This window comes from Hemiscyllium ocellatum, chromosome 47 (assembly GCF_020745735.1).
Source record: "Hemiscyllium ocellatum isolate sHemOce1 chromosome 47, sHemOce1.pat.X.cur, whole genome shotgun sequence".
NCBI lineage: Eukaryota > Metazoa > Chordata > Chondrichthyes > Orectolobiformes > Hemiscylliidae > Hemiscyllium > Hemiscyllium ocellatum.
The window spans coordinates 19,816,037-19,841,116 of record NC_083447.1 but is presented as its reverse complement, the minus strand read 5'-3'; the positions used below and the strand labels follow the sequence as shown (position 1 = coordinate 19,841,116).

The 25,080-nt window shown below is 41.6% G+C and overlaps 1 protein-coding gene across 1 annotated transcript in view; it reads left to right on the top strand.

Annotated features, from left to right (window-relative positions):
- Positions 1 to 25,080, top strand: part of rnaset2l (ribonuclease T2, like) — a 52,727-nt gene that overhangs the window by 13,639 nt on the left and 14,008 nt on the right. The window contains exons 5-7 of the mRNA XM_060856035.1: positions 2,595 to 2,652; positions 10,378 to 10,442; positions 15,839 to 15,952. Of these exons, the coding sequence (XP_060712018.1) occupies positions 2,595 to 2,652; positions 10,378 to 10,442; positions 15,839 to 15,952 (237 nt within the window). The remainder of the gene's footprint in view (positions 1 to 2,594; positions 2,653 to 10,377; positions 10,443 to 15,838; positions 15,953 to 25,080) is intronic.

The following is a 25,080-nucleotide window of genomic DNA, read 5'->3' as shown; positions in this document are numbered from 1 at the left end:
ATATGATGGCGTTCAGCATATTTTATAGACATCAACTAAAATACCAATTATTTATTTTATTTTGATACCTTTTTAGTTTGGTTGAAGCATCTGATATTAGTCCGAAGATGAGTCAATGGACCAAAATGCTAACTCTTCACAGATGCTGTCAGATCTGCTGAGTTTCTTCATCAATTTGTTTTGTTTGTTTCAGATCTCCAGCATCCACAGTTCTTTGTTTTATATACCTGATATGGACTACAGTCTTCCACCATCTCCAAAAATTCTTAGATTGTACAGCTCATGCTATTACAGTGCCAAAATTTTATGAATCATATAGTCTATTACTACATGGTTCCTTTTACATATCCTATTTCTAAAAATATATTCTGCTGCTGTATTCATAATAATTATTTTCATAGAGTCATAGAGATGTACAGCATGGAAACAGATCCTTGGTCCAACTCGTCTATGTCAACCAGGTATTCTAATCTAGTCCCATTTAGAGTCATAGAGTCATAGAGATGTACAGCATGGAAACAGACCCTTCGGTCCAACCTGTCCATGCCGACCAGATATCCCAACCCAATCTAATCCCACCTACCAGCACACAGCCCATATCCATCCAAACCCTTCCTATTCATATACCCATCCAAATGCCTCTTAAATGTTACAATTGTACCAGCCTCCACCACTTCCTCTGTCAGCTCATTTCATACACGTTCCATCCTCTGTGTGAAAAAGTTGCCCTGTAGGTCACTTTTATATCTTTCCCCTCTCACCCGAAACCTATGCCCTCTAGTTTTGGACTCCCCCACCCCAGGGAAAAGACTTTGCCAAATTACCCTATCCATGTCCCTCATAATTTTGTAAAGATGTCTTTTAAATGCTGTAATTGTACCAGCCTCCATCACTTCCTCTGGCAGCTCATTCCATACATGCACCACCCTGTCTGTGGAAAAGTTGCTCCTTAGGTCCCTTTTATATCTTTACCTCCCACCCTGAACCTACGCCCTCTAGTTCTGGACTCCCCCAACCCAGGAAAAAGACCTTGTCTGTTATTCCATGCCCCTCATGACTTTGTAAACCTCTATAAGGTCACCCCTCAGCCTCCAACGCTCCAGGGTAAACAGCCCCAGATTATTCAACCTCTCCCTCTAGCTCAAATCCTAGAACCCTGGCAACATCCTTGTAAATATTTTCTGAACCCTTTCAAGTTTCACAACATCCTTCCGATAGGAAGGAGATCAGAATTGCATGCAATATTCCTAAAGTGGCCTAACCAATGTCTTGTACATCCTATACTCAATGCTCTGACCAATAAAGGAAAGCATACCAAATGCCTTCTTCAGTTTTCTGTCTATCTAATTGCATAGATATCTCTGAATTAATTATTAGTAGACTGCCTTCCCCCTCCACCACACCCCACCAGTTATAAGTGAGAAACTTGATGGTAGACCAACTCCATCACCTTATCGACAACAATTTTCTTAACTGTTCTATGTACTATTGTTAACTGACAAATCGAGTCTCCAAACTAAAAAAAAAATTCATTTTATTCATTACTTCACAGCTTTTAAATTTATAGTTACGACATTATTGAAGTCTTTTGCTAAGAGAAGGTTCACTATAGGCCATGATGTGTCCTTCAATATTACTTCGTAATCTCACATCTATCATTGTCTCTTCTATTAGCTTATTATATGTCCATCCTTTATTTCTTCATTCTTTATGAAAAGGTTTTACCCTTTTAGAAGACAGATGACTAAATTGTCTATGTAGCTTCAGCAGAATTGACTTTTTGATTTCTAAATTTCTACCTCTGATATCAATAATACTTCTTTAATGTCTTTCATTGAGAGGTTATATTCATTAATGAAATACAATTATGTCCAAATTGTCTAACAATAGTTTTCGTCATTTTCCACATCCAATTTCATCTGTGCTGTCTCCATTGACGGTTTACATAATACCAAGAGTATTTTACTGAACACTACATCCATGCTAATAAAACGATTTAATCTGGTTATTTATAAGGAATTATCAGTCTTTTCAAAGATTTTAATATGTTATACTCCCCAACTCTGCAACTATTGGAGCTGTCAAATTCCTGAACTTAGTCCTGATCCTTGTTACTAAGAATATTACCCTGCAGTTCAGAATTACTCGTTCAGTAGCATTACCTGAAGATCAACTCCAACCCACACTTGCTTCCCCACTCCAATTATGAAGGCCACACCTTTGGGCCACTATTTTCCAAAGTGGTGAAGCAAGCCAGGAGATTTCCAATTCTCATGGCCTGAATGGGAGGGGAACTCCAGTCTCAGTCTTTGGATGGGAAAAATTTGCATTTTGATTAGAATAAATGATACAGCATTTTTAAACAGTCATTTAAGAGGATTCTACATGTTTATGTGGGTACAATGTGCTAACTTCGATTAATGGCTGGATTTATTTGTTCTGGCTAAATTGACATGGTTGAATTCGCAATTTTAATAGATGCATTGGTTAGATTGGAATTCTCAAATAGAATTGAATGAGTTGACTATTATAATTGTGCTTCACTGGTCTCAACAACTATCCAGATTAAATGCATAACTTCTATTTAATTCCAGGCCAAATGGGAAAGAATTCTGCAATCGTACTTGGAAATTAGCTAAAAAGGATATTGGGGTAAGGAAAAAAAATCAAATGAAGTGGTCACATCACTTCTTCCACCTGGACACATCTTCCAGTGATGAACAATTATATGATACTGTTGTTCCCAAGAAAATGACCCAGAAAAGCACCTTGATTCGCCAACAGATACCTGGAGTTGCTGATGGATGAGGTGGTTTACATTTACATAGTACTCTTCATAATCACTGGATGCCTCAGAGTGCTTTACAAATAACATAAGTTCTGACATACAGTCAATGCTCCCTTGCAGCAAACACAGCAGCCAATTTAGGCTCATTAAAGAACCAAAAAACAGTTGGAATTAATATCCAGACAATCTGTTTGTGAGGGATGAATGTTCACCAAAAAGCCAAAGGTATCTTCCCTACTCTTCTTCGAAATAGATCTATGGGAGATTTTACATTTACATATCCAAGTAAAGGGAGCTTTGATTTCAGGTATCATCTGAAATATAGTATCTTTGTTATTGCAATGCTTCCTCAGTACTGTATTGGAATGTCAGCATGGAGTTCTGTGCTCAAGCCCTGGAGTGAGATTTCAAACTGGAACCTTGTGAATGATGACAAGTGTGCAACCAGTAAAGCCAGAGTTGACATGGGGAGAATAAATAATTTGACATGATTAACATGTAAGTTTTTTAAAAAGTTGAGTTAAAGCAGGAATCAGTGTCATCAGACAATAGGCAGCTTGCCAGCAGTAGAGATTTTGCATTGATTTGAACTGTGAAACCTAAATACTAAATTTGCAGAATCTCAGTTTGGCAGATGTTTCTAAGATAAAAATGTAACTATATTTTCATCAAGGGATTTAACTGTGAATATGTCACACCATTATCACTGGTGATCAAACAAATTTTCAAAAATTCCAAAATGCAAAATTCAGCAGCACAAATGCATAATGATGAATGTTTTGGAAATAAACTATAACTATGTATCAGATTTTCTGATAATTAATTAATGGACTGGTAGATATTTATGAGTTAAAAGATGAATCAAAAGGCTGAGTTTTCCCATTTCTTGGCAAGTGTATACTATCGTGTGGTTCATGTTCCCAGTCTGCCATGAGGCATGGCAACTTTTCACATGCAATCTTCTGCTCTTCATCTCATTGATTATGCAATCAACCTCCTTGGCACCCGTCTGATGGAACTGTGCAGCCAGAGAGGTGTAAGTGTTCCCTGAAACTGGGATTTTGCGACGTTCACGTTGCTGGTGCTATATTTGGACCCTGGCTGGGCACCACTTCAGATGCTGCAACTCTGTGATCCTGCATTGTTAGCTCCAAGAAAATGGCCCAGAGAAGCTTGGTTTGCCATCAGACATCTGGAGGTGGAAGTAAGGAGCAGCGCAGTGGTTAGCACTGTGGCCTCACAGCACCAGGGACCTGGGTTTGATTCCACCCTCCGATGACTGTCTGTGGTAACATTGGGAAGAGGAGATTTACCAGGATGTTGCCTGGCATGGAGGGAAGGTCTTATGAGGAAAGGCTGAGGGACTTAAGGCTGTTTTTGTTAGAGAGAAGGTTAAGAAGTGACTTAACAGAGACATACAAAATCATCAGAGGATTAGATAGGGTGAAGTGTGAGAGCCTTTTTCCTTGGATGTGATGGCTAGCACGAGGGGATGTAGTTTTAAATTGAGATATAAGATCATAGATATCAGACAGATGTCAGAAATAGTTTCTTTACTCAGAGAGTAGTAAGGGCATGTAACGCCCTGCCTACAACAATAGTAACCTCGCCAACTTTAAGGGCATGTAAATTGTCTTTGGATAAACATATGGGTCGTAATGGAATAGTGTAGGTTAGATGGGCTTCAGATTGGTTTCACAATCGGCACAACATCAAAGGCCGAAGGGCCTGTAATGCACTGTAATGTTCTATGTTGAGTTTGCACATTCTCCCTGTGTCTGCATGGGTTTCCTCCAGGTGCTCTGGTTTCCTTCCATGGTCCAAAGATGTGCAGGTTAGGTGGATTGGGCCATGCTAAATTGCCCACAGTGTCGGGATTTGTAGGCTGGATGGATTATGGGAAATGCAGAGATAGAAAACGGGGGCAGTGAGTCTGGGTGGGATGCCTTTCGGAAGGTTGGGAATGGGGCAAGTGGCCTGCTTCAACACTGTCGGTATCCTATCGTTCTACGAAGGAAATGAAATAACTGCACAGAGGCTGGTCTCCCTTCACCAAGTCACCCTTTATTTACTTGTGCATAGTATACTGTCTGTAGCTAGCCAGCCAGCTTGGAGTCAGCCCGCTGAACTGAAAAAATTCTAAATCCCCTATTTATATATTTTTTACCCCCCACACTATCGCCTAACTGCATTAGTGCTAATCCCCTGTTTATACTGGTCAGTCAGGTCTTCCTAATTGGCCCAGATTAAGAATCCCAATCAAGGACCTCGTAGTCAACAAGGTCCACCTGGTTCCAATCACTACACGAGGGGAATGCAATTTCCTGCTGACTGGCAAAGGAGGCTCAGCCAACCTGAAGTAAGATAGCAGACCAGGTCAGTGCAACGTCACAGGTGAAATGCATAGCGATGCAGGAAGAAGGTTAAAGATTTTCTGTGATGCGCAACTGTCATTATTTCATCTCTGCTACCTCACACAAACAGTCACAATTCACTCTAACTCTGCCACTGCATACACTTCTCATTAAGGTTCATTGATCTATTTTGTCATGTACCTGCTCAGCATTTTCCAAGATGGAGGCAGAGTAGGATACCTCATCCATTCCATCGATTACTTTTTCTTCTTTTATCTCTTGGGTTTTGTTTCTCTTCTTTTATCTCGGTGATGTCCTGAACTCTCAGCCTTGTCATGGACTTGAATTGCCGGCTTTGGCATGAACTCAGAATCCCGGCCTTCAGCCTCGGTGTGGACTCGGACGCTCAGCCTCGGTACGAACACAGCGAGCCCGACACATAGCCTTGCATAGTGTGGCATAGTGTGTCGGGCTCACGGCCTGGCATCGAGGCTTTTTGGCCCAGCATGGCATCTCTCGGCCCAGCATAATAGACCCTTGGCCTGCCATGGTGATCTCCCAGCCTGGTGTGGCAGTCTCTTGGTGGCCCAGTGTTGTGGTCTCTTGGCAGCACATAGTGATCTCTCAGCCTAGCATGATGGCTTTTCAGTGGCCAGTGGCAGTGTTTCCGCCTGGCGTGGCCTCAGCATGAACTTCTGAGGTGATTCCAGAGTGGTCTCCCGGTCTCAAGAGCTTTGGGATGAAGCCTGGTGATCCACAGTCAAGGCCTTGTGCCACTTGGAAGCTCGGTGCTGGCATGGATGGTGTTGAAAGGACTGTTGTTCTCAATGTTTTATTTCTCTATTTTCTAATTTATTCCTATGATCTGCAACATTGGTCTTTGTTATTTCTTTATTTTTCTATTTTCTTTCCTTAAGAGTCTGTACTGAAGATCTGTATCTAGGTACCTTATAGCTAAGATGGCGCTGTAAGTGGTATCTTGTCAACTTCTCACTGTATACATTTGAGTATATGCAACAATAAAGCTAATCTAATTTAATTCAGTGACATTATTGCAAACTTCTGGAGCAGGTGAGGTCTGAACCCAGATCTCTTGTTTCACAGGTAGGAAGACTACCACTGTGCTTCAGGAAGTCTTAAATTTCAGAAACTACAAAGCTCATTTAGTACAAGCATTATATTTACACAAAGGCTGTCCACTGCCTTATCCTCCCAAACTGCAAACCCCTTCTGCCCTCTAAATTTCCTGCTCATTCACTGAGGACAGCTCACCAGCTCTCTTGCACCTTTATTGGCACCGAATGCTCTACCAGATTGCCATTGTTTTCCATCATTTCCTTTGTCTCACTACAAAAGAAATCGGCATACTCCCTTGACTGATGTCTTTACAGTAGCTTGAGTGACATCTCTTTAATCCTCAGAACAATTGCTCTTACCTGTGGGGCTGACCAAGGCCAAGACTCTGTACTGGAATAGGAGAAGCCCCTTGATCATGACTGACTTGATTTCACTAAGGACTTGTCCCATTGCACAGCAACATGGTCATTCCCTTGACTCAAAAATATGTTGCTGGAAAAGCGCAGCAGGTCAGACAGCATTCAAGGAGGGCTTATAAGAAGTGCTTATGCCCGAAACGTCAATCCTCCTGCTCCTTAGATGCTGCCTGACTTGCTGCACTTTCCCAGTACCACATTTTTAAGCTCTGATTCTCCAGCATCTGCAGTCCTCATTCACTCCCTTGACTGTTCAAATCGGCAAGCTGCCTGCCTCTCCTACATTATGGGCGGCACGGTGGTTAGCACTGCTGCCTCACAGTGCCAGAGACCCGGGTTCAATTCCCGCCTCAGACGACTGACTGTGTGGAGTTTGCACATTCTCCCCGTGTCTGCGTGGGTTTCCTCTGGGTGCTCCGGTTTCCTCCCACAGTCCAAAGATGTGCGGGTCAAGTGAATTGGCCATGCTAAATTGCCAGTAGTGTTAGGTAAGGGGTATATGTATGGGGGCGTTGCGCTTCGGCGGGTCGGTGTGGACTTGTTGGGCCGAAGGCCTGTTTCCATACTGTAAGTAATCTAATCTAATCTAAATCCAATGCAAGCCTCAGAGTCTGACAGGCTCCAGGTAAGTGCTAAGAAATTAAGCTAAGAGAAAGGACAATACAGTGAAGAGGTGGCACAGACAGAATTTGTTGTGTCTCTAACCCCCCATTCAGCCAATCTGTCATGTAGCCTTTTTTTTGTTCAAGTGAAAATGTGCCACTGCTATCTTTCCTATATGCCCATCATAAGTATGTTTTCTCTTTTTGTGTATTAAATATTCCAAGCAAATCTTGCAACCCGATCAAAGTTCTGAAATCAGTCCAAGATCACTCACTATATGACCTAAATCAGTTCCCAAATTTTTAACAGCCTGGTATACAATACATGTGAAATCTTCCAGGGCAACTCTTTCTACTGGCAGCATGCGATTTATGTGTTTTTGAACTTCCGAGTATGTAAAGTGTTTCCTCCCCAAAATTGGTTACAGAATGTTCACAAGGCAACAACAGAACAAGGATTGTGTTCTCTTTCTTTTAAGATCTCCTGATTTTTAGTAATGAGAATTCTTAGTTATTAAGATGACGAGCTATAGAACCTAACCTGAACCATGCCCTTTGCAGCTACATTAAACAAGATGTACTGGAATACTGTACATTGATGAGCTGATTATTCACTTTTCTAAGAAAAAGAACCCATCAATACTTTATCCTCTGAGATACTTTTTTTTTAGAGTCATAGAGATGTACAGCATGGAAACAGACCATTCAATCCAACCCGTCCATGCTTACCAGATATCCCAACCCAATCTAATTCCACCTGCTCGCACCTGGCCCATATACCTCCAAACCCTTCCTATTCATATACCCATCCAAATGCCTCTTAAATGTTGCAATTGTACCAGTCTCCACCACATCCTCTGGCAGCTTATTCCATACACGTACCACCCTCTACGTGAAAATGTTGCCCCTTAGGTCTCTTTTATGTCTTTCCCCTCTCACCCTAAACCTATGCCTTCTAGTTCTGGACTCCCCAACCCCAGGGAAAAGACTTTGCCTATTTAGTCTATCCATGCCCCTCATAATTTTGTAAACCTCTATCAGGTCATCCCTCAGCCTCCGACGCTTCAGGGAAAACAGCCCCAGCCTGTTCAGCCTCTCCGTATAGTTCAAATCTTCCAACTCTGACAAGATCCTTGTAAATTTTTTCTGAACCCTTTCAAGTTTCACAACATCTTCCCAATAGGAAGGAGACCAGAATTGCATGCAATATTCCAACAATGGCCTAACCAATGTCCTGCACAGCCGCAACATGACCTCCCAACTCCTGTACTCAATACTCTGACCAATAAAAGAAAGCATACCAAACACTGTCTTCACTATCCTATCTACCTGTGACTCCACTTTCAAGGAGCTATGAACCTGCACTCTAAGGTCTCTTTGTTCGGCAACACTTCCTAGGACCTTACCATTAAGTATACAAGTCTTGCTAAAATTTGCTTTCCCAAAATGCAGCACTTCACATTTATCTGAATTAAACTCAATCTGCCACTCCTCAGTCCATTGGCCCATCTGGTCAAGATCCTGTTGTAATCTGAGGTAACCCTCTTCGCTGTCCACTACACCTCCAATTTTGGTAAACTTACTAACTGTACCTCTTATGCTCGCATCCAAATCATTTATGTAAATGACAAAACGTAGAGGACTCAGCACTGATCCTTGTGGTACTCCACTGGTCATAGGCCTCCAGTCTGAAAAACAACCCTCCACCACCACCCTCTGTCTTCTACCTTTGAGCCAGTTCTGTATCCAATGGTTAGTTCTCCCTTTATTCCGTGAGATTTAACCTTGCTAACCAGTCTCCTTGTTGAACGCCTTACTGAAGTCCATATACTGCTCTGCCCTCGTTGTTACTTCTTCAAAAAACTCAATCAAGTTTGTGAGACATGACTTCCCACACACAAAGCTATGTTGACTGTCCCTAATCAGTCCTGGCCTTTCCAAATACATGTACATCCTGTCCCTCAGGATTCTCTCCAACAACTTGCCCATCATGTCAGACTAACTGGTCTATAGTTCCTTGGCCTGTCCTTACCACCCACTGAGGTTCATCCTGTGCAGCTCCATGATGCAGCATTCTGTGCTCTCCACATTGTTCCTAGAGATGTACATCTAGACAAACATCAACTAAGCCTGGAGGAGCACAGCCAGTCAGGCAGCATCAGAGGAGCAGGAGAGTCGATGTTTCGAGCATAAGCCCTTCATCAGAAAAGGTTCTCTTCGCTCCTACTCCCCAGATGCTGCCTGATCTGCTGTGCTTTTCCAGCACTACACTCTTCGACTCTGATCTCCTGCATCTCACTTTCTGGAGGATCCTCAGTGAAAAATGCTCTTTCTAAAACTTGCTGGTCCTCCAGTGTAAGGAGTTGTCTTTGATCGAGTGTTGCACTTTGGCATATTCCAAGATGACATGCTGATGGACACACTGAAGCTTGGGGTAACCATTGCAGAGATGCAGTGGAGAAAGGTCACCATCTGAGGCTGTTCAGGCACAGTACACTGAGGGTCTGCAAACTATAATATTTGTCAGGCCATGTACCTCATAAACCATGTATGTTGCAAATCAAGAATATTAAAAATTTAATGGGGCACCTTGGAGTGAAGATGTTATGTAGAGAACTTCACACCCTATTTGTAATTATATATTTTTTACCATTGGCTTGCATACTTTACATGGAATGTATTTGTTAAATATGAAAACTGTTATAGTCATACAAGTTGAATTTTCTCATAGGTCCTGCAATATATTTTGTGTTTTTGTAATATATTTTGTTTGCAAATTTTATAAATAAACTATATTTTTGGGGAAAAGAATAGTTTATTTCCAAAGTAATGTTTCTCTTAGGCTGAAAGTACTTCTTCACCCTCATGGATATTGTCACTTTATTCCCAATAACTGTAGAATTTCTAAGTTTGGGTCTATTTCCTCTTATGCTAAAGATGTATACAAATTCTATCCCAAAGTCCTAAAAGGAGCAGGATACTAGAGAATGCTTAATTCAGCTCCATTTTTATTTTATTATGTCCACTCTTGCACTATTATTGTAAGCCATAGTGTTTGATGCTGTTGCAATTTTTGTGCATAGAACCTCATTGAGAAAAATGGAAATCTGATTTTCAATTCTCTTGTTACTCTATTTCAGGATCTTTGGACTGACATGAGGAAGTACTGGCCAAGTCTGATTAGTGAAAATCCTTTTAAGTTTTGGTAAGTAGTGTCTATCACAATGACTGCATTAATAGTTTTACAAGCTCTTAGCTGACTGTGATAGATTCAGGCAGGATTTGAGAAATCACTATCTGATCAGGGACATGTTACTGTAGTTAGTGATGGGGCTATTGGGTGAATGGAACATCTTTTGAAACCCACATGCATATTTCTGTGAGGTGGTTAGAAAGCAACACTGGAAGGTGCTGTTTTTCTCTCAGTCACCCACTGTTGCACAGCAGGGTCAACATCAACAGCAGAGGGGAGATAAATGAACAGTGCAAATAAACTTCATAGTCTTATTGATGATTCTCATATTGTTCTATTCCCCCTCACATTTATTAGAAACTATGATTAAGTGCCTAAATGTTTGAAAGAAATAAAATTCTTCATCCTATAACATGGTATAATATGTATGCGCATTATCACGTGTCACCACAACTGAATATTAATTAGAGTTGGCCTCTTAAGTTGACAGATTCAGGAAAACTCAAATATTTCTGGGCTAAATTTCCTTTAGATTTCCTGCTGCAATGCTGAAAGAAACACCAATGTTACATTTTGTATGATTTTCAAACAAACATACTTGACAAGTGCAATATTCAGACCCAAGCAACCAAAAATAATTCAGGTAAAAGCAAAATGCTGCAGATGTTGGTGATCTGAAACAAAACAAAAGCTGAAAAACTGAGCCTCAGGCCAGGCCCATCAGCAACTGCAATATGCTATGAATCACTGAGAACATGAACGAGTGTTTGTAAATTATACTGTAAGTGCATACAGTTCACTGGATGTTCTGGAATGCCCAAATGAAAACAGGTGAGAGCACATTGGCAATTCAGAGGATAAAGAAATTCCCTTCAAGTGCCAAAACTGATTGCTTGCCTAATTGGGTGAAAGGACTTTGCTTGCAAAGGTTATACTGAGAGATTATTTTCACTATCTTAAAAGTGACTGCCATTATTGTGCAGAGCTGTGTGTCTAATTTCCATTTTGCAGCTATGATCCATCATCAGTGTAGGAGTCTCTATACTGTTTTAGGTTGCATCTCAGATGGGGACCAAATGACCAACAGCATCACTAACACTAGCAGCAAGAGCACTACCAGCAGCACCTTTCTCCTCACAGATCTACCTCTCCACAGGAGAAATGGGATGAGAACAGCTTATAGGAAATGATAGCCACAGCACAGGATGTCCAGAAAAATAATCACCTTCCTGGTCATGTTGGAGCAGCAGTGCCTCAGCAGGCTTAGGGTCTCACATCAGAGATGCTGCCAAGTGCCTTTGGTGGTCATCACCACACTCAACCTTTTTGTCTCTCCATCCTGCTATGCCACAGGTATTGCAGGACCTTGCAGTGAACTGGACACAAATGCATCATACAGATGAAATGCTTTATATCCATGTCCGCTTTACCACCAATTATGTCAGAATGAGCAAGTGCTTGGGTTTGCAGTACTGGGTGTGGCATTATAGACCACACACATGTGGCAAGTGACCATTAAGGGACAGTCAGATCATCAACGAACCAGAAAGGCTCTGACTCCATCAATGTAAAGCTGGTACACAACTTAAAAGATTGTGCCAGTGTGCACAAGATTCATGGAAAACTGCCATGATGCTTTTTCCTTGCTCCTGTTCACTGTCCCTGATCAAAGCAAACATTCCACCTGGATGCTCAGAGATAACTGGCAGCCACTTTTTTATTTGATTCACTTGTGGGCTGTGGGCATCAATGGCTAGCCAGCATTTATTGCCTATCCCGAGTTGCTGTTAAGAAGGTGGTGCTGAGCTGCCTTCTTGAACCGCTATAGTCCACGATGCCGTTAGGGAGGGGGTTCCAGGATTTTGACCCGGTGACAGGTAAGGAACAGTGATATATTTCCAAGTCAGGACGGTGAACGGCTTGGGGAGGAATTTCAGGTGGTGGTGTTCCCAAATATCTGCTGCCCTTATCCTTCTAGATAGAAGTGGTTGTGGGTTTAGAAGATGTTGTCTAAGGATCTTAGGTGAATTTCTGCAATGAATCTTGTAGATAGTACACACTGTTGCTACTGACAATTGTTGATAGGAGGAGTGGATGCTTATGGATATGGTGCCAATCAAGTGGACTGCTTTGTCCTGGGCACTGTCAAGCTTGGAGTGTTGTTGAAGCTGCACCCATCCAGACAAGTGGGGAATCTTCCATCACACTTCTAATCTGTGCCTTGTTGATGGTGAATAGGCTTTGAGGAATCAGGAGGTGTATTAGTTGCCATAATATTCTTCGCCTCTGACCTGCTCTTTTAACCTTGTATTTATATGCCGAATCTAACTGAATTTCTGGTCAATGGTAACCCCCAGGATGCTGATAGTGTGGAATTCAGTGGTGGTAACACTATTGAAAGTCAAAGGACAGTGGTTAGATCGTCTCTTATTGAAGATGGTCATTGCCTGGCATTTGTATATCGAGAATGTTACTTGCCACTTTTTTTTTGTCAGCCCAAGCCTGGATATTGTCCAGATCTTGTTACATTTGAACATGGCCTGCTTTGTTATCTAAGGAGTAGCGAACATTGTGCAGTTATCGGCAAACATTCCCATTTCTGACCTTACCATGGAGGGAAGGTCATTGATAAAGCAGCTGAAGATGATTAGGCCGAGGACACCACCCTGAGAAGCTCATGCAGAAATATCATGGAGCTGAGATGACTGACCTGCAATAATCACAACTATCTTCCTATGTGCCAGATTACAAGATTACGTTTGAGTGCGATTCTGCTGCTGTTTGTGACCAACAGAACCTCATGGATGCCCAGACATGAGTTGTTATATCTGTTTGAGGTCTATCCCATTTCGCATGGTGATAGTGCCACACAACACAATGGAGAGTATTCTCAACTTGAAGGCAAGACTTCATCTCCACAAGGACTGTGCAGTGGTTACTCTTACCAATAACATCATGGGCAAATGCAATTACAGCTGATATTTTGATAAGGATGAGGTCATGTATAATTTCTCTCTTGTTGGTTACCTCACTACCTATCACAGACCCAGTCTATTAACTACGTCCTTTAGGACCTGATCAGCTTGGTCAGTAGTGCTGCTACTGAGCTACTCTTAGTACTGGACATTGAAATCCTCCAGCCAAGTAAAGGCGACAGAGTAGAGCCAAGAAAAACCCAAGCAATGAATATAAGAATGAAAGCTATATGACAAGCAACTGGTTACTCAGCAAGTAAATGACACAATTAAGGCACAGATCTGCTGCTTCAATAAACTTGGAGCTGCCCTTCGAAATGGACTACTATGACGACTATGGTGTGCTGAGTTAAATTCGAAAAGTATTTTCAACCAACCTGTTTGGGTGTGGTATGACATATCTCCATTGGCACCAAATCTGCTGAGATATGGACTTTCAGGAATAACAGGCGTGGAGCATACAATATATTCAGAAGACAAGTAAGAGAATAAAGAATGGATTCAGCCAATGCAACATCAGCAGAGCACATTTCTGTCCAGGATGGCATGAGTTATTATGGTGATGGAGGGAGTTGTAAGAAGTGAAAGTATTATTAGCTGATCCCTGGTTTCGTTGTCCCCTTCCATCATCCTGTAATTCAAATACCTCTGTTTCACATGAGGACTTGGTAATGCTGTCCTACACACAATGCCCTCAGATACTGAAAAGAATTCCATGAAATTAGTCCTAGCTAGTGAGTTATTGCTTTAGTCCATCAAAGTCTACAGCCAAAAATTTATTCAGTTGCTTTTAACTGAAGACCATATCAACATTTGGTGCCATGTATTCTTGTGTGACACAGAAACCTGATAACTTAATTTATTCAAAGTTTGTGAGAAAATTTGTAGCTCGGGTGCTCGTTGTTGTGGTTCTGTTCGCCGAGCTGGGAGTTTTTGTTGCAAACGTTTCGTTCCCTTTCTAGGTGACATCCTCAGTGCTTGGGAGCCTCCTGTGAAGCGCTTCTGTGCTGATTCCTCCGGCATTTATAGTGGTTTGAATCTGCCGCTTCCGGTTGTCAGTTGCTGTCCGCTGCAGTGGCCGGTATATAGGGTCTAGGTCAATGTGTCTGTTGATAGAATTTGTGGCTGAGTGCCATGCCTCTAGGAATTCCCTGGCTGTTCTCTGTTTGGCTTGCCCTATAATAGTGGTGTTGTCCCAATGAAATTCATGTTGTATAGAGGCATGGCACTCATCCACAAATTCTATCAACAGACACATCGACCTAGACCCTATATACCGGCCACTGCAGCAAACAGCAACTGACAACCGGAAGCAGCAGATTCAAATCACTATAAATGCCGGAGGAATCAGCACAGAAGCACTTCACAGGAGGCTCCCAAGCACTGAGGATGTCACCTAGATAGGGGACGAAACGTTTGCAACAAAAACTCCCAGCTCGGCGAACAGAACCACAACAACTTAATTTATTCCTCCAATAACAGGGACAGTATTTTTATTCTTTAATGGAATATCTTATTCATAGAAATCAAATGTTACATGCACAAATAAAATCCTCCACTGAATCTGATGAAACTCCATTCGTGTATGGAACAGTATAATTTGTCACTTTTTTTTATCTGTGACTACACAAATAAAATGTATGAGATGCAGTTAGTTTTCCAAAGTTGAATTTGAAGTATAGAATTAGAATTAGGTTTATTGTCACACTTGCTCAAGTACAGAATTATAGGAGCACAGTGAAAAGTTTATAATGTCACCCACATGGCGCTATCTTTAGATTAGATTAGATTCCCTGCAGTGTGGAAACAGGCCCTTCAGCCCAACCAGTCCACACCGACCCTCTGAAGAGTAACCTACCCAGAACCATTTCCCTCAGACTAATGCACCTGACACTATGGGCAATTTAGCATGGCCAATTCACCTGACCCGCACATCTTTGGACTGTGGGAGGAACTGGAGCATCCAGAGGAAACCCACGCTGACACGGGGAGAATGTGCAAACTCCACATAGACAGTCACCTGAGGCTGGAATTGAACCCGGGAATCTGTTGCTGTGAGGCAGCAGGGCTAACCACTGAGCCACCATGCTGCCCTTTGGTACAAATCTTAGATATAAAATAGAGAAATAAAGAAAAAAAAAGTTACAGTTACATGTCACCACACAGTTATTCATTGTATAAGTTAGAAAAATAAGAAATAAAGTTAAAGAAGATATATATTACATCTTTCTATAATGAACCTAAATCAACGCAGGGGGCTTCCACACATGGTCTGGGCTCACAAGCTGCTGACCACCTGCATCAGTCCCCAGTTCAACAGTGGCCACCTTGCTCTGCTCAGGCCTCCAGTCAGATTTACTAATTGACCTGTTTCTTTTGATGTTAGTGTCAGAAATATACATTATGATTTAAAGATTTTTCCCTACATTTCAGGCAAAGTGAATGGATCAAACATGGCACCTGTGGAACCTGCGCTAAAAACATGTCTTGCCCACACAAGTATTTCAGCCTGGCTCTGGAACTTCGGACAAAGGTCTCCATCGATGAGTGAGTTACGTTGTGAGTGTGGTTGAAGATGTGTTGCTGGTTAAAGCACAGCAGGTTAGGCAGCATCCAAGGAATAGGAAATTCGACATTTCGGGCATAAGCCCATTTCAACTGTGATCTCCAGCATCTGCAGACCTCATTTTTACCCTACGTTGTGAGTGTGTCAAGTAAAAGCTCAGATCAGTCAGTCTTAATGGAAAGTTGTCATTCTAATCAGACAGACCCAAAATGTTTAACAGTTTACTAGTGACAAATTGAACATTGATACTATGATGTAGTGGTAATACCATGAGGCAAGTACTCTAAGGGCAAATGTTAATTCTTGGAGACTTGGGTTCAAATCCCATTATGCAGGATGGCAACATTTAAATTCAACTAATAAAAAATCCATAATGTAAAAGGTAGTCTCTTTTCCAATCATTCCAAACATTATGACACTTCTCTGGCACAGGTAGGACTTGAACTCAGAACTCGTGGCTCCAAAGTAGGGACTTACCACTGTGCCTTTAAAAGCCAGTCCCTGTAATGATGACCATGAAACTTCAATGATTTTCCCCTTCCAATCAACTCTGACTGGCTCCTCCCTCATGCCTTTATTCAATTGTAATACCATTATTGAACATTGAATATAACAGTGCAGTACAGGCCCCTTCGGCCTTCGATGTTGCACCACCTGTGAAACCAATCTGAAGCCCATCTAATCTACACTGTTCCATTTTCATCCATATTTTTATCCAATGACCATTTAAACGCCTTAAAGTTGGTGAGACTACTACTGATGCAGGCAGGGCTTTCCACGCCCTTACTATTCTCTGACATCTGTCCTGTATCTGATTTTATCTGATTCAATCTTCTCCATCTCAAACTGCAGGGTGAATTCTATCATACAATTGTCACTGTCCCCTAGGGGTTCCTTCACTATGAGTTCCCTCATCAAGTCTGCCTCATTATACATTATCAAATTCAGAATTACCGGTTCCCTAGTGGGTCCTACAACAAGCTGTTCCAAAAAATATCTTGTAGAAAATTCATGAATTCCTTTTCTTGAACTCTCTGATTTTCCCAGTCAATCTGCATACTGATGTCCCCCATCATTACCGTAAAAATGTCTTTCTTTCATGCCTTTTCTATCTCCTGAGTCATTTTCTTCCCCACATCCTGACTACAGCTAGGAGGCATGTATAGAACTCACATTAGGATCTTTTCTCCATTGCAGTTCCTCAACTCCCCGCACAGATTCAATGCTCTCCTATTTTAAATCACTTCTTGTTATCGATTTAATTTCAATTCTTACTAAGAAGGTTACCTCACCCTCTCTTACCCATCTACCTGCTCTTTTGATAGAACATGTGTCCTTGGATATTTAGTTTCCAGCTGAAAATGTGTTGCTGGAAAAGCGCAGCAGGTCAGGCAGCATCCAAAGAGCAGGAGAATCGACATTTCGGGCATGAGCCCTTCTTCAGGATTCCTGAAGAAGAGCTCATGCCCGAAATGTCGATTCTCCTGCTCCTTGGATGCTGCCTGACCTGCTGCGCTTCTCCAGCAACACATTTTCAGCTCTGATCTACAGCATCTGCAGTCCTCACTTTCTCCCATATTTAGTTTCCAGCCCTGATCCCTTAGCAGTCACCTTTCTGTGATATCCACAACATCATACAAACGCATTTACCTTACTTATATGTGATGGGTATTTAAGTACAACATTCTCAGTCCTGCACTGACTTCTTACAGTTGTTCCCTTATCTGCTATGCCTGAAGTTAGATTCCTGACCCTTTCGAAACTCACTGTCCTTTTATTTGCTATGAGAGTTTTAACCTCCATGCAACTGAATCCACTTCCTAATTATTTAGTTTAAAGCTCCCAAATTATGTGATTCGCAAAGACACTGATCTCAACATGATTCCAGTGGAACCTGTCCAATCAGAACAGCTCCCTCCTTCCCCAGTACCAAGGCCAATGTCCTATGAATTTGAACCCGTTTCTCCCACATCAATCGTTCAGCCACACATTTGCCCCTTTAATCATGTTGACGATGTAAATATTTGCTTGTGGCTCAGGTAGTAATCCAGAGATTATTACCTCTTTGGTTCTGTTTTTTAATATCACACCTGGTTACTCATTTTCACTCAGCAGAACCTCTTTCATCTTTCTACCTATGCTGTTGGTATCTACATGGACCACTACAATTGGATCTTTCCCCTCCCACTCCAAATTCCTCTAAAACCCAGATGAGATATCCTGAACCTGGGCACCAGGCAGGCAACACAGCCTTCAGGACTCTTGATCTTGGCCACAGGCAAGAATGTCTATTCCCCAGACTATACTATCCCCAGTCATAATTATATTTCTCTCGCATCTCGAATGGCTCCCTGTACAACAATGCTATGGTCAGTTTGCTCATCCTCCCTATGACACCCACTCTCAACCACATTGGAAGCAAAAATCTCAAGCTTATTAGACAAGCTCAAGGGCTGAGGCTCCTTTAGTACTATCTCGCGGATCCTGCTACATTCCTTGCTCATAGTCACACCCTCCTGTCTCTGACCGCTGACCGAATTTAAGGTAATTAACCTAGAGGCTGTGACTGCCTCCTGAAACACATTGTCCAGGTAAATTTACGTGTTGCAGTGATCAAAGCTCGGACTCCAGCTCACCAATCTGAGTCGGAGTTCCTCAAGCATCCAACACTTGCTACAGATGTAGTCACTACTAACCACAATGGGGTCCACATCCAGTTCCCACATCATGCAATGACAATACCTCACCTGGTTCGTATCATCTACTTTAATTACTTGGTTATTAATTTGATCGTTTAAAAAATTTGTACTATTTTAATTTATAGCCTGTAAAGATTTCTCTTACTTACCTTTAAACTTTAGTTAAATTAGTAGCTATCACCAAACAATGAATCTATGGTTTATCTGTGATGTCACTCTTCTGTGCTAGGCCCCTGCTTTTGGGCTTCAAATTATCCTGTAAAAAGACCTTACAAACTTGAGCCAAAAAAAAACAAGTTAAAAAGCACCACTTCCACTCTGTACTGAATTATCATGTTGCCCCTAAATTCCCAAACTATATACTCATACAGTCTGTATCTTATGCCAGATGCAATCTCTCCTGTCTGTTTGACGTTTCCTGATCTTATACTTTCAGCAGGCCCTTTCTTAAACAGAACTGATGCATAGAACTCTTAAATCGAGTTCCCTATTCAAGGAATGAGGGTGTCACTGGCCAGGCCAGCAATTATTGCCCTAATTGCCCAGAGGGCAGTTAAGTTTCACATTGCTGTGGATCTGGAGTTACATATCGGCCATATAAAGTAAGGAAGGCAGTTTGCTTCCCTAAAAGGGGTTAGTGAGCCAGATGGGTTTTTCCGCCAAAGCTTTCGTGATCATCATTAGACTCCTAATTCCAGATATTTATTGAATTCAAATTCCACAATCTGCCATGGTAGGATTTGAACCCAGCTCCTAGAATGTTATCGGAGTCTCTAGATTGATAGTCTAATGATAATACCATTGGGCAATCACCTACCCTTCATGGCACAATTCCTGCTTTTTTTAAGCACCTTAAACCATTGCCCAGTGAGTCTCAACCCTAACATTATAAGGAACAGTTTTTCCCTCTCGATTTGTCTAAGCCTGTTATGATTTTGAACACTTCTATAACATCAATTCTTAAACTTCAGTGAAGAGAACAATTCCAGCTTATCTTTCATTCCTGGACATTCTATAAAATATTTTCTGCACCAACTAAAACTAATGGCAAAACAATTCAAATCAAAGATGCTCAAAAGGCATGATTTGGAAGAGCACAAATATCTCAAAACATTATAGAGGTTTAGGTGTGATAATCCTTTTGCGGCCCCATGGGGAGCTCCTTGAGAAACTCATGGAGTATGAGTTACCATGGAGCTCATGGAGCATGAGTATCAGCCCCATGGCCTTCTCAGTTGGAACTCATCACCGGAGCCCTTTATAAAGCAGACTCCCTCCCCCTCCAACTCTATTTTGATTTAGCCCCTTCCCTCTCGATCTATCTGCCACTCACTTCTGGTCTTTGCTTGTAAATATTTAATTGGATACTGGTCAATTACTGCTGGTGATTAATAGTTAAAACAGAAAAATAAATACAAAAAAGTCACTGTAACTTTAGTGTGGGAAACTCATTCAGTTCTGTATGATTGCACTTCTGGGTATAAATATGTATAAAAAAGTGGATCCACTTGCCTAACTCCATTTTGATTTAGTTGCTTCTCCCTCTCTCTCTACCTCCCTATTTACAGTTGATGGTTTGCATTGCCCTTGATGGGCTTTGCGTGTAAGTATTGTTCTAAAGTGGAGGTTGACCTCCCTTTGAGAAGTAAAACCCAAACACTCAAAGAGGAACTCCCCACCCCATAATCTGTAAAAGGATTGTGAAAAGTGGCATAATCTGCTTTTTCAGCAACTTCTAGTGGTTAAATAAAATAAATCCTTGACACCCACTTTAAAATCACCAAGTAACAATTTATTTATCTAACCACTTAACAGTGGGGTGGCACGGTGGCACAGTGGTTAGCACTGCTGCCTCACAGCGCCAGAGACCCGGGTTCAATTCCCATGCACATTCTGCCCATGTCTGCCCGGGTTTCCTCCGGGTGCTTCAGTTTCCTCCCACAGTCCAAAGATGTGCAGGTTAGGTGAACTGGCCATGCTAAATTGCCCATAGTGTTAGGTGAAGGGATAAATGTAGGGGAATGGGTTTGGGTGGGTGGACTTGTTGGGCCGAAGGGCCTGTTTCCAACTGTAAGTAATCTAAGTGAATCTAATCTAATCTAAATTAACTAAGCTATTAACAAATCAAACAAATCCCTTCCAACTACTTACTACTCCCAAATAAAACAAGATTCTAATGGTATGCTGTTCCAATAAATTCAAATCCCATTTCATATGAAAAGAAATTGAATTTAGTCTCTCGAAATTACAGCCAGGTTATGCGTCCTCCTGAATGTTCCCTGCCTTCTCTGTTAATTCTTCTATCAGGAATACCTTTTCCATCTTTGGTACTGTTCTTATTTAGATGGTGCTTTCTCTAAGTCAGACAGGAGGCTGTGAGAGCCAGTAATTCTTTCTCTCGAGAGCTGAGGGCCATTAGTTTTGGAAATGGAAGCTTGCTCTGGGGTTATTGTCCATCTATCTCCTTGTTTTATGACATGTCAATATTTCTTACAATAGAGTTGGTCATATGTTGTCAAAACCATCAGATTTAATAGGTTTTTGGTATTTAAGTGCCTGGTTCAAATTGATTGGCTAAATTTAAAAGTCTGTTGTATTGGTAAAACTGCTTCTTGGCCTGCTGAGACAGCTTTTTGATACAAATGTTTCCATTCAGGCTCTCGGAGTACATGTAAACTCAAGCTGCTGTTCACAGATATCTCTAAACCTCTAAGCACTGAGAAAAGCACTATCTTTTAAAGGGACCAAGCAATGCTTTCTCCCCTAATATTTTACAATTTTACAAACACCAAATTATAACTTCCTGCCTCCCAATCTCATTTACTATACCCAGCTTGGCAACAATATCTAATTTGCTATAAGGGATGTTTACTGGTAATGGTTAGTGTTTAAAAAGGAAAACAAATAAAGCAATAAAAAGAATCACGGTGATTTTGGTGGTGGGATTGTTTGTGCCCAGGATTATAAAAAGAAAAGAAAAGTAATGAAGCAGACCCCTGAGGTTTGTTGTGGTATAGTAGTAGTATCCCAAGCTTCAAGACAGGAGGCCTGGGTTCAAGTCCAATCTATTCCAGAGGTGTGTCCTAACACATCTGGATATGTTGTGGGACCCTCTTCAGATGCAGTTGTAGTGTCCCTGGAATGAGAAGCTTGGGTTCAAATCTCACCTGATCCAGAGGGTATCATTTCTGGATATAAGAAGAAGATAAGGTCGACCCAGGGATGGACCTGCAGAACTTTCTGTACGCCACAAGTGATGACTCTAGTTTGGTGTTTAATATTATTTGGGTGGCACGGTGGCACAGTGGTTAGCACTGCTGTCTCACAGTGCCAGAGATCTGGGTTCAATTCCCGCCTCAGGCGACTGACTGTGTGGAGTTTGCACATTCTCCCCGTGTCTGCGTGGGTTTCCTCCGGGTGCTCCAGTTTCCTCCCACAGTCCAAAGATGTGCGGGTCAGGTGAATTGTCCATGCTAAATTGCCCGTAGTGTTAGGTAAGTGATAAATGTAGGGGTATGGGTGGGTTGCGCTTCGGCTGGTCGGTGTGGACTTGTTGGGCCGAAGGGCCAGTTTCCACACTGTAAGTAATCTAAAAAAATATTAGACAATGTTCCTTTCATTCGGGTTTCCTGAGATATTAAATTGGCAACAGGAGTCAAGAAAAGTTTCACACAGTCTTGCCTTTCAATGATTACACAAAGATCGTGATGGGGAAATATTGAAAATGCCGCTATTTGGGAAATTGGAACTTTACAGTGTGAGCATGGAGGATTGGCCTTAGTACCCCAAAAGAACCAGATACCTTTTTTTCAGGTAAACAAGGTAGAAGGGGATCACCGACAAAAAGTCATTTTCCTGATTGCTTGTGGGGCCCCAAATTTCAGCATCATGGAGTTTAACCTACCCTGTAGCCCTGGAGTCAATATCTTTTGAAGAACTGGTAGATATGGTAGCAGACCATTGTGACCTCAAACCATTTGTTATATTACAACCATACAGGTTTAACATGACAAATAGACTTCTGGGGAACCAGTTACTGAATTCTTGACAAAACTGAAGAAATTGGCAGAACACTGAGAGCATGGGTCAGCACTTTGGGAAATGTTAAGGGATCGTTTAGTTTGTGCGATTAATAATATTGGGATCAAACGAAGCTACTGACTGAACCAGTTCTGGACCTCACAGAACTGGCCCTTTCCCATGAAAACGTAGAAAATGTGGCTCAGGGGTTTCAGGATGGTATAGATGTTACTGTTCTCAACCTTGGGTGACACTCATTCCGCACAATCAAGTTCCAAGCAGATAATATTTGCGGCTCCCAATAGTTGCCGAGGAAGGGTGATTGAAGTCAGAAGTTGGAAAGTTCCAGAACTGGAGGGGAAGTTTCTCCACAATACCGTGATGAGCAATAACATCCATGCTGCACTAATGTTACACCGTATACACAGGTAACAGAGAATCCAACTCCTCTTACTGGTGGTACAAGTGCCAGTTCCCAATCTTTAGGGAAGAGAATGACTACAGAAAATCTGTCTGGATATACCACAGATCTTTAAAGTGATCTATATGAGGTCATTGGGCAGTATCCTGAAATATTTAAAAAAGGCCTCAGGAAAATAAAGTAAAAGGTGCCAGGGTCAAAATCTATTCAGGCAAGACCTGAATACTTCAAGGCACAGCCAATCCCCTGTGAGTATATGCCAAAGTACAGGCCACATTAGAACATCTAGAGGAAAGTGGCATCATTTGCCTTGTGCAATTTATAGAATGGGCCAAGCCAGTAGTTCCCGACAGTTTTATAACCCGACAATTTGGTCTTCTCTGAGGGTTTAAAAGTTGACAGTCAACAGAGCTTAGATGGATACCCTTTGCCATGCAGAAGATTTGTATGTGAAGCTAGCTGGGAGTCACGTATTTCCAAAATGGATATGAGCCACACCAACCTCCAACTGCAGCTGAGGTGTTGTCCTGGAAGTACATCACTATAAATACTCACAAAGGACTGTATTAGTACACTCACTTGCCTTTTGGGGTGTCTTTCACTTGCACCATCTTTCAAAGAGAATTCTCCAACGGGTGACCAAAGTGGCAGTTTATGTGGATGATGTTACAATCTCAGGACCTACTGCAAAGTAATATTTGAGTGGTTTGGAGGAGGTTTTGCAGCATATTTTGTGGTATCTGGCTAAAAAGGAAAAATGTATATTCGAGATAAGTTCAGTAATGCACATCAAATACAGGGTTGACAAGAACCAATTACATCCCATTAAAGAGAAGATGAAGGCCATAAAAATGACTCCAAGGAACACAATGGAGTTGCAGTCTTTTCTAGGACTCATAAATTACTATGGAAAATGACCCTAGTGACCCTGCTGGCAACTCACCATGTAATGTTAAAATAAAATCAGAAATGGACTTGGAAAATCATCATTGTAACCAAATATATTAGCCTATTATGACCCCCTGAGACCAGGTGTTGTAACCTGTGACACCTACCCCTGCAGAAGAGGGGTAGCATTATTATATCTTTGGGACGATGGACAGAACGTCCAGTTATAGAGGCAGAAAGGGAGGATGCTCAAACTAAGAAAGAAGATTTGGCCATGGAATTTGCAGTGAAAAAGTGCCACCAGTACATCTATGGTTGACATTTCACCATAATAACTGGTCACAAACCTCTGTTGGGGCTCTTTAAGGAAGACAAGGTGATTTCTCCAATCACATCCGCTTGGATCTAATACTGGGCATTACCATTAAATGCTTATGAAAATACCTTAGAACATCATCCAGGGAGTCATATAGGCAACATCACTACCCAGCAATCTACCTTTACCTTGAAGATGGATAAAGTCATCATCACTTTGAACTTCACAGACAGTCGACCAATAGCTGCCAAATGAAACCAGGCTTGATCCAAAATGACCCATGTTGGCAAAACTCTGTCATGACATTCAAAATGGTGGACCGCAAGGATATCATATGGATTATCATTACATCTTAAAACATCAGTAGTTGATCATAGAAGATGGTATTATCTTGTGGAAAGTCTAGATGTTTGTTCTATGTCCAGACCAGTGAGTAAAACTTCAAAAATTGCACAATGGCCACCCAGGAATTTCTAAATTGAAAATGTTTGCAAGGAGCTATGTTTGGTGGCCTGGCATAGACACAAAAAAAGAAACCTGGTCAAATGGTGCAAAACTTGCTAGGAAAACCAGAAGTTCCATGCATACATGGGAATGGCTGGGGAGGCTCTGGTTGAAAGTGCAAGCAGTTTTGCAGGACCATTTACTGGCTCTCCATTCTTAATGCCTATCAATTCATTCAAATTGGATTGACGTTCACCTAAAGGCTTCTATTACCATTTATAACTTACCATAGAAAAAATCAGCCAAGCATTTTGTATGGAT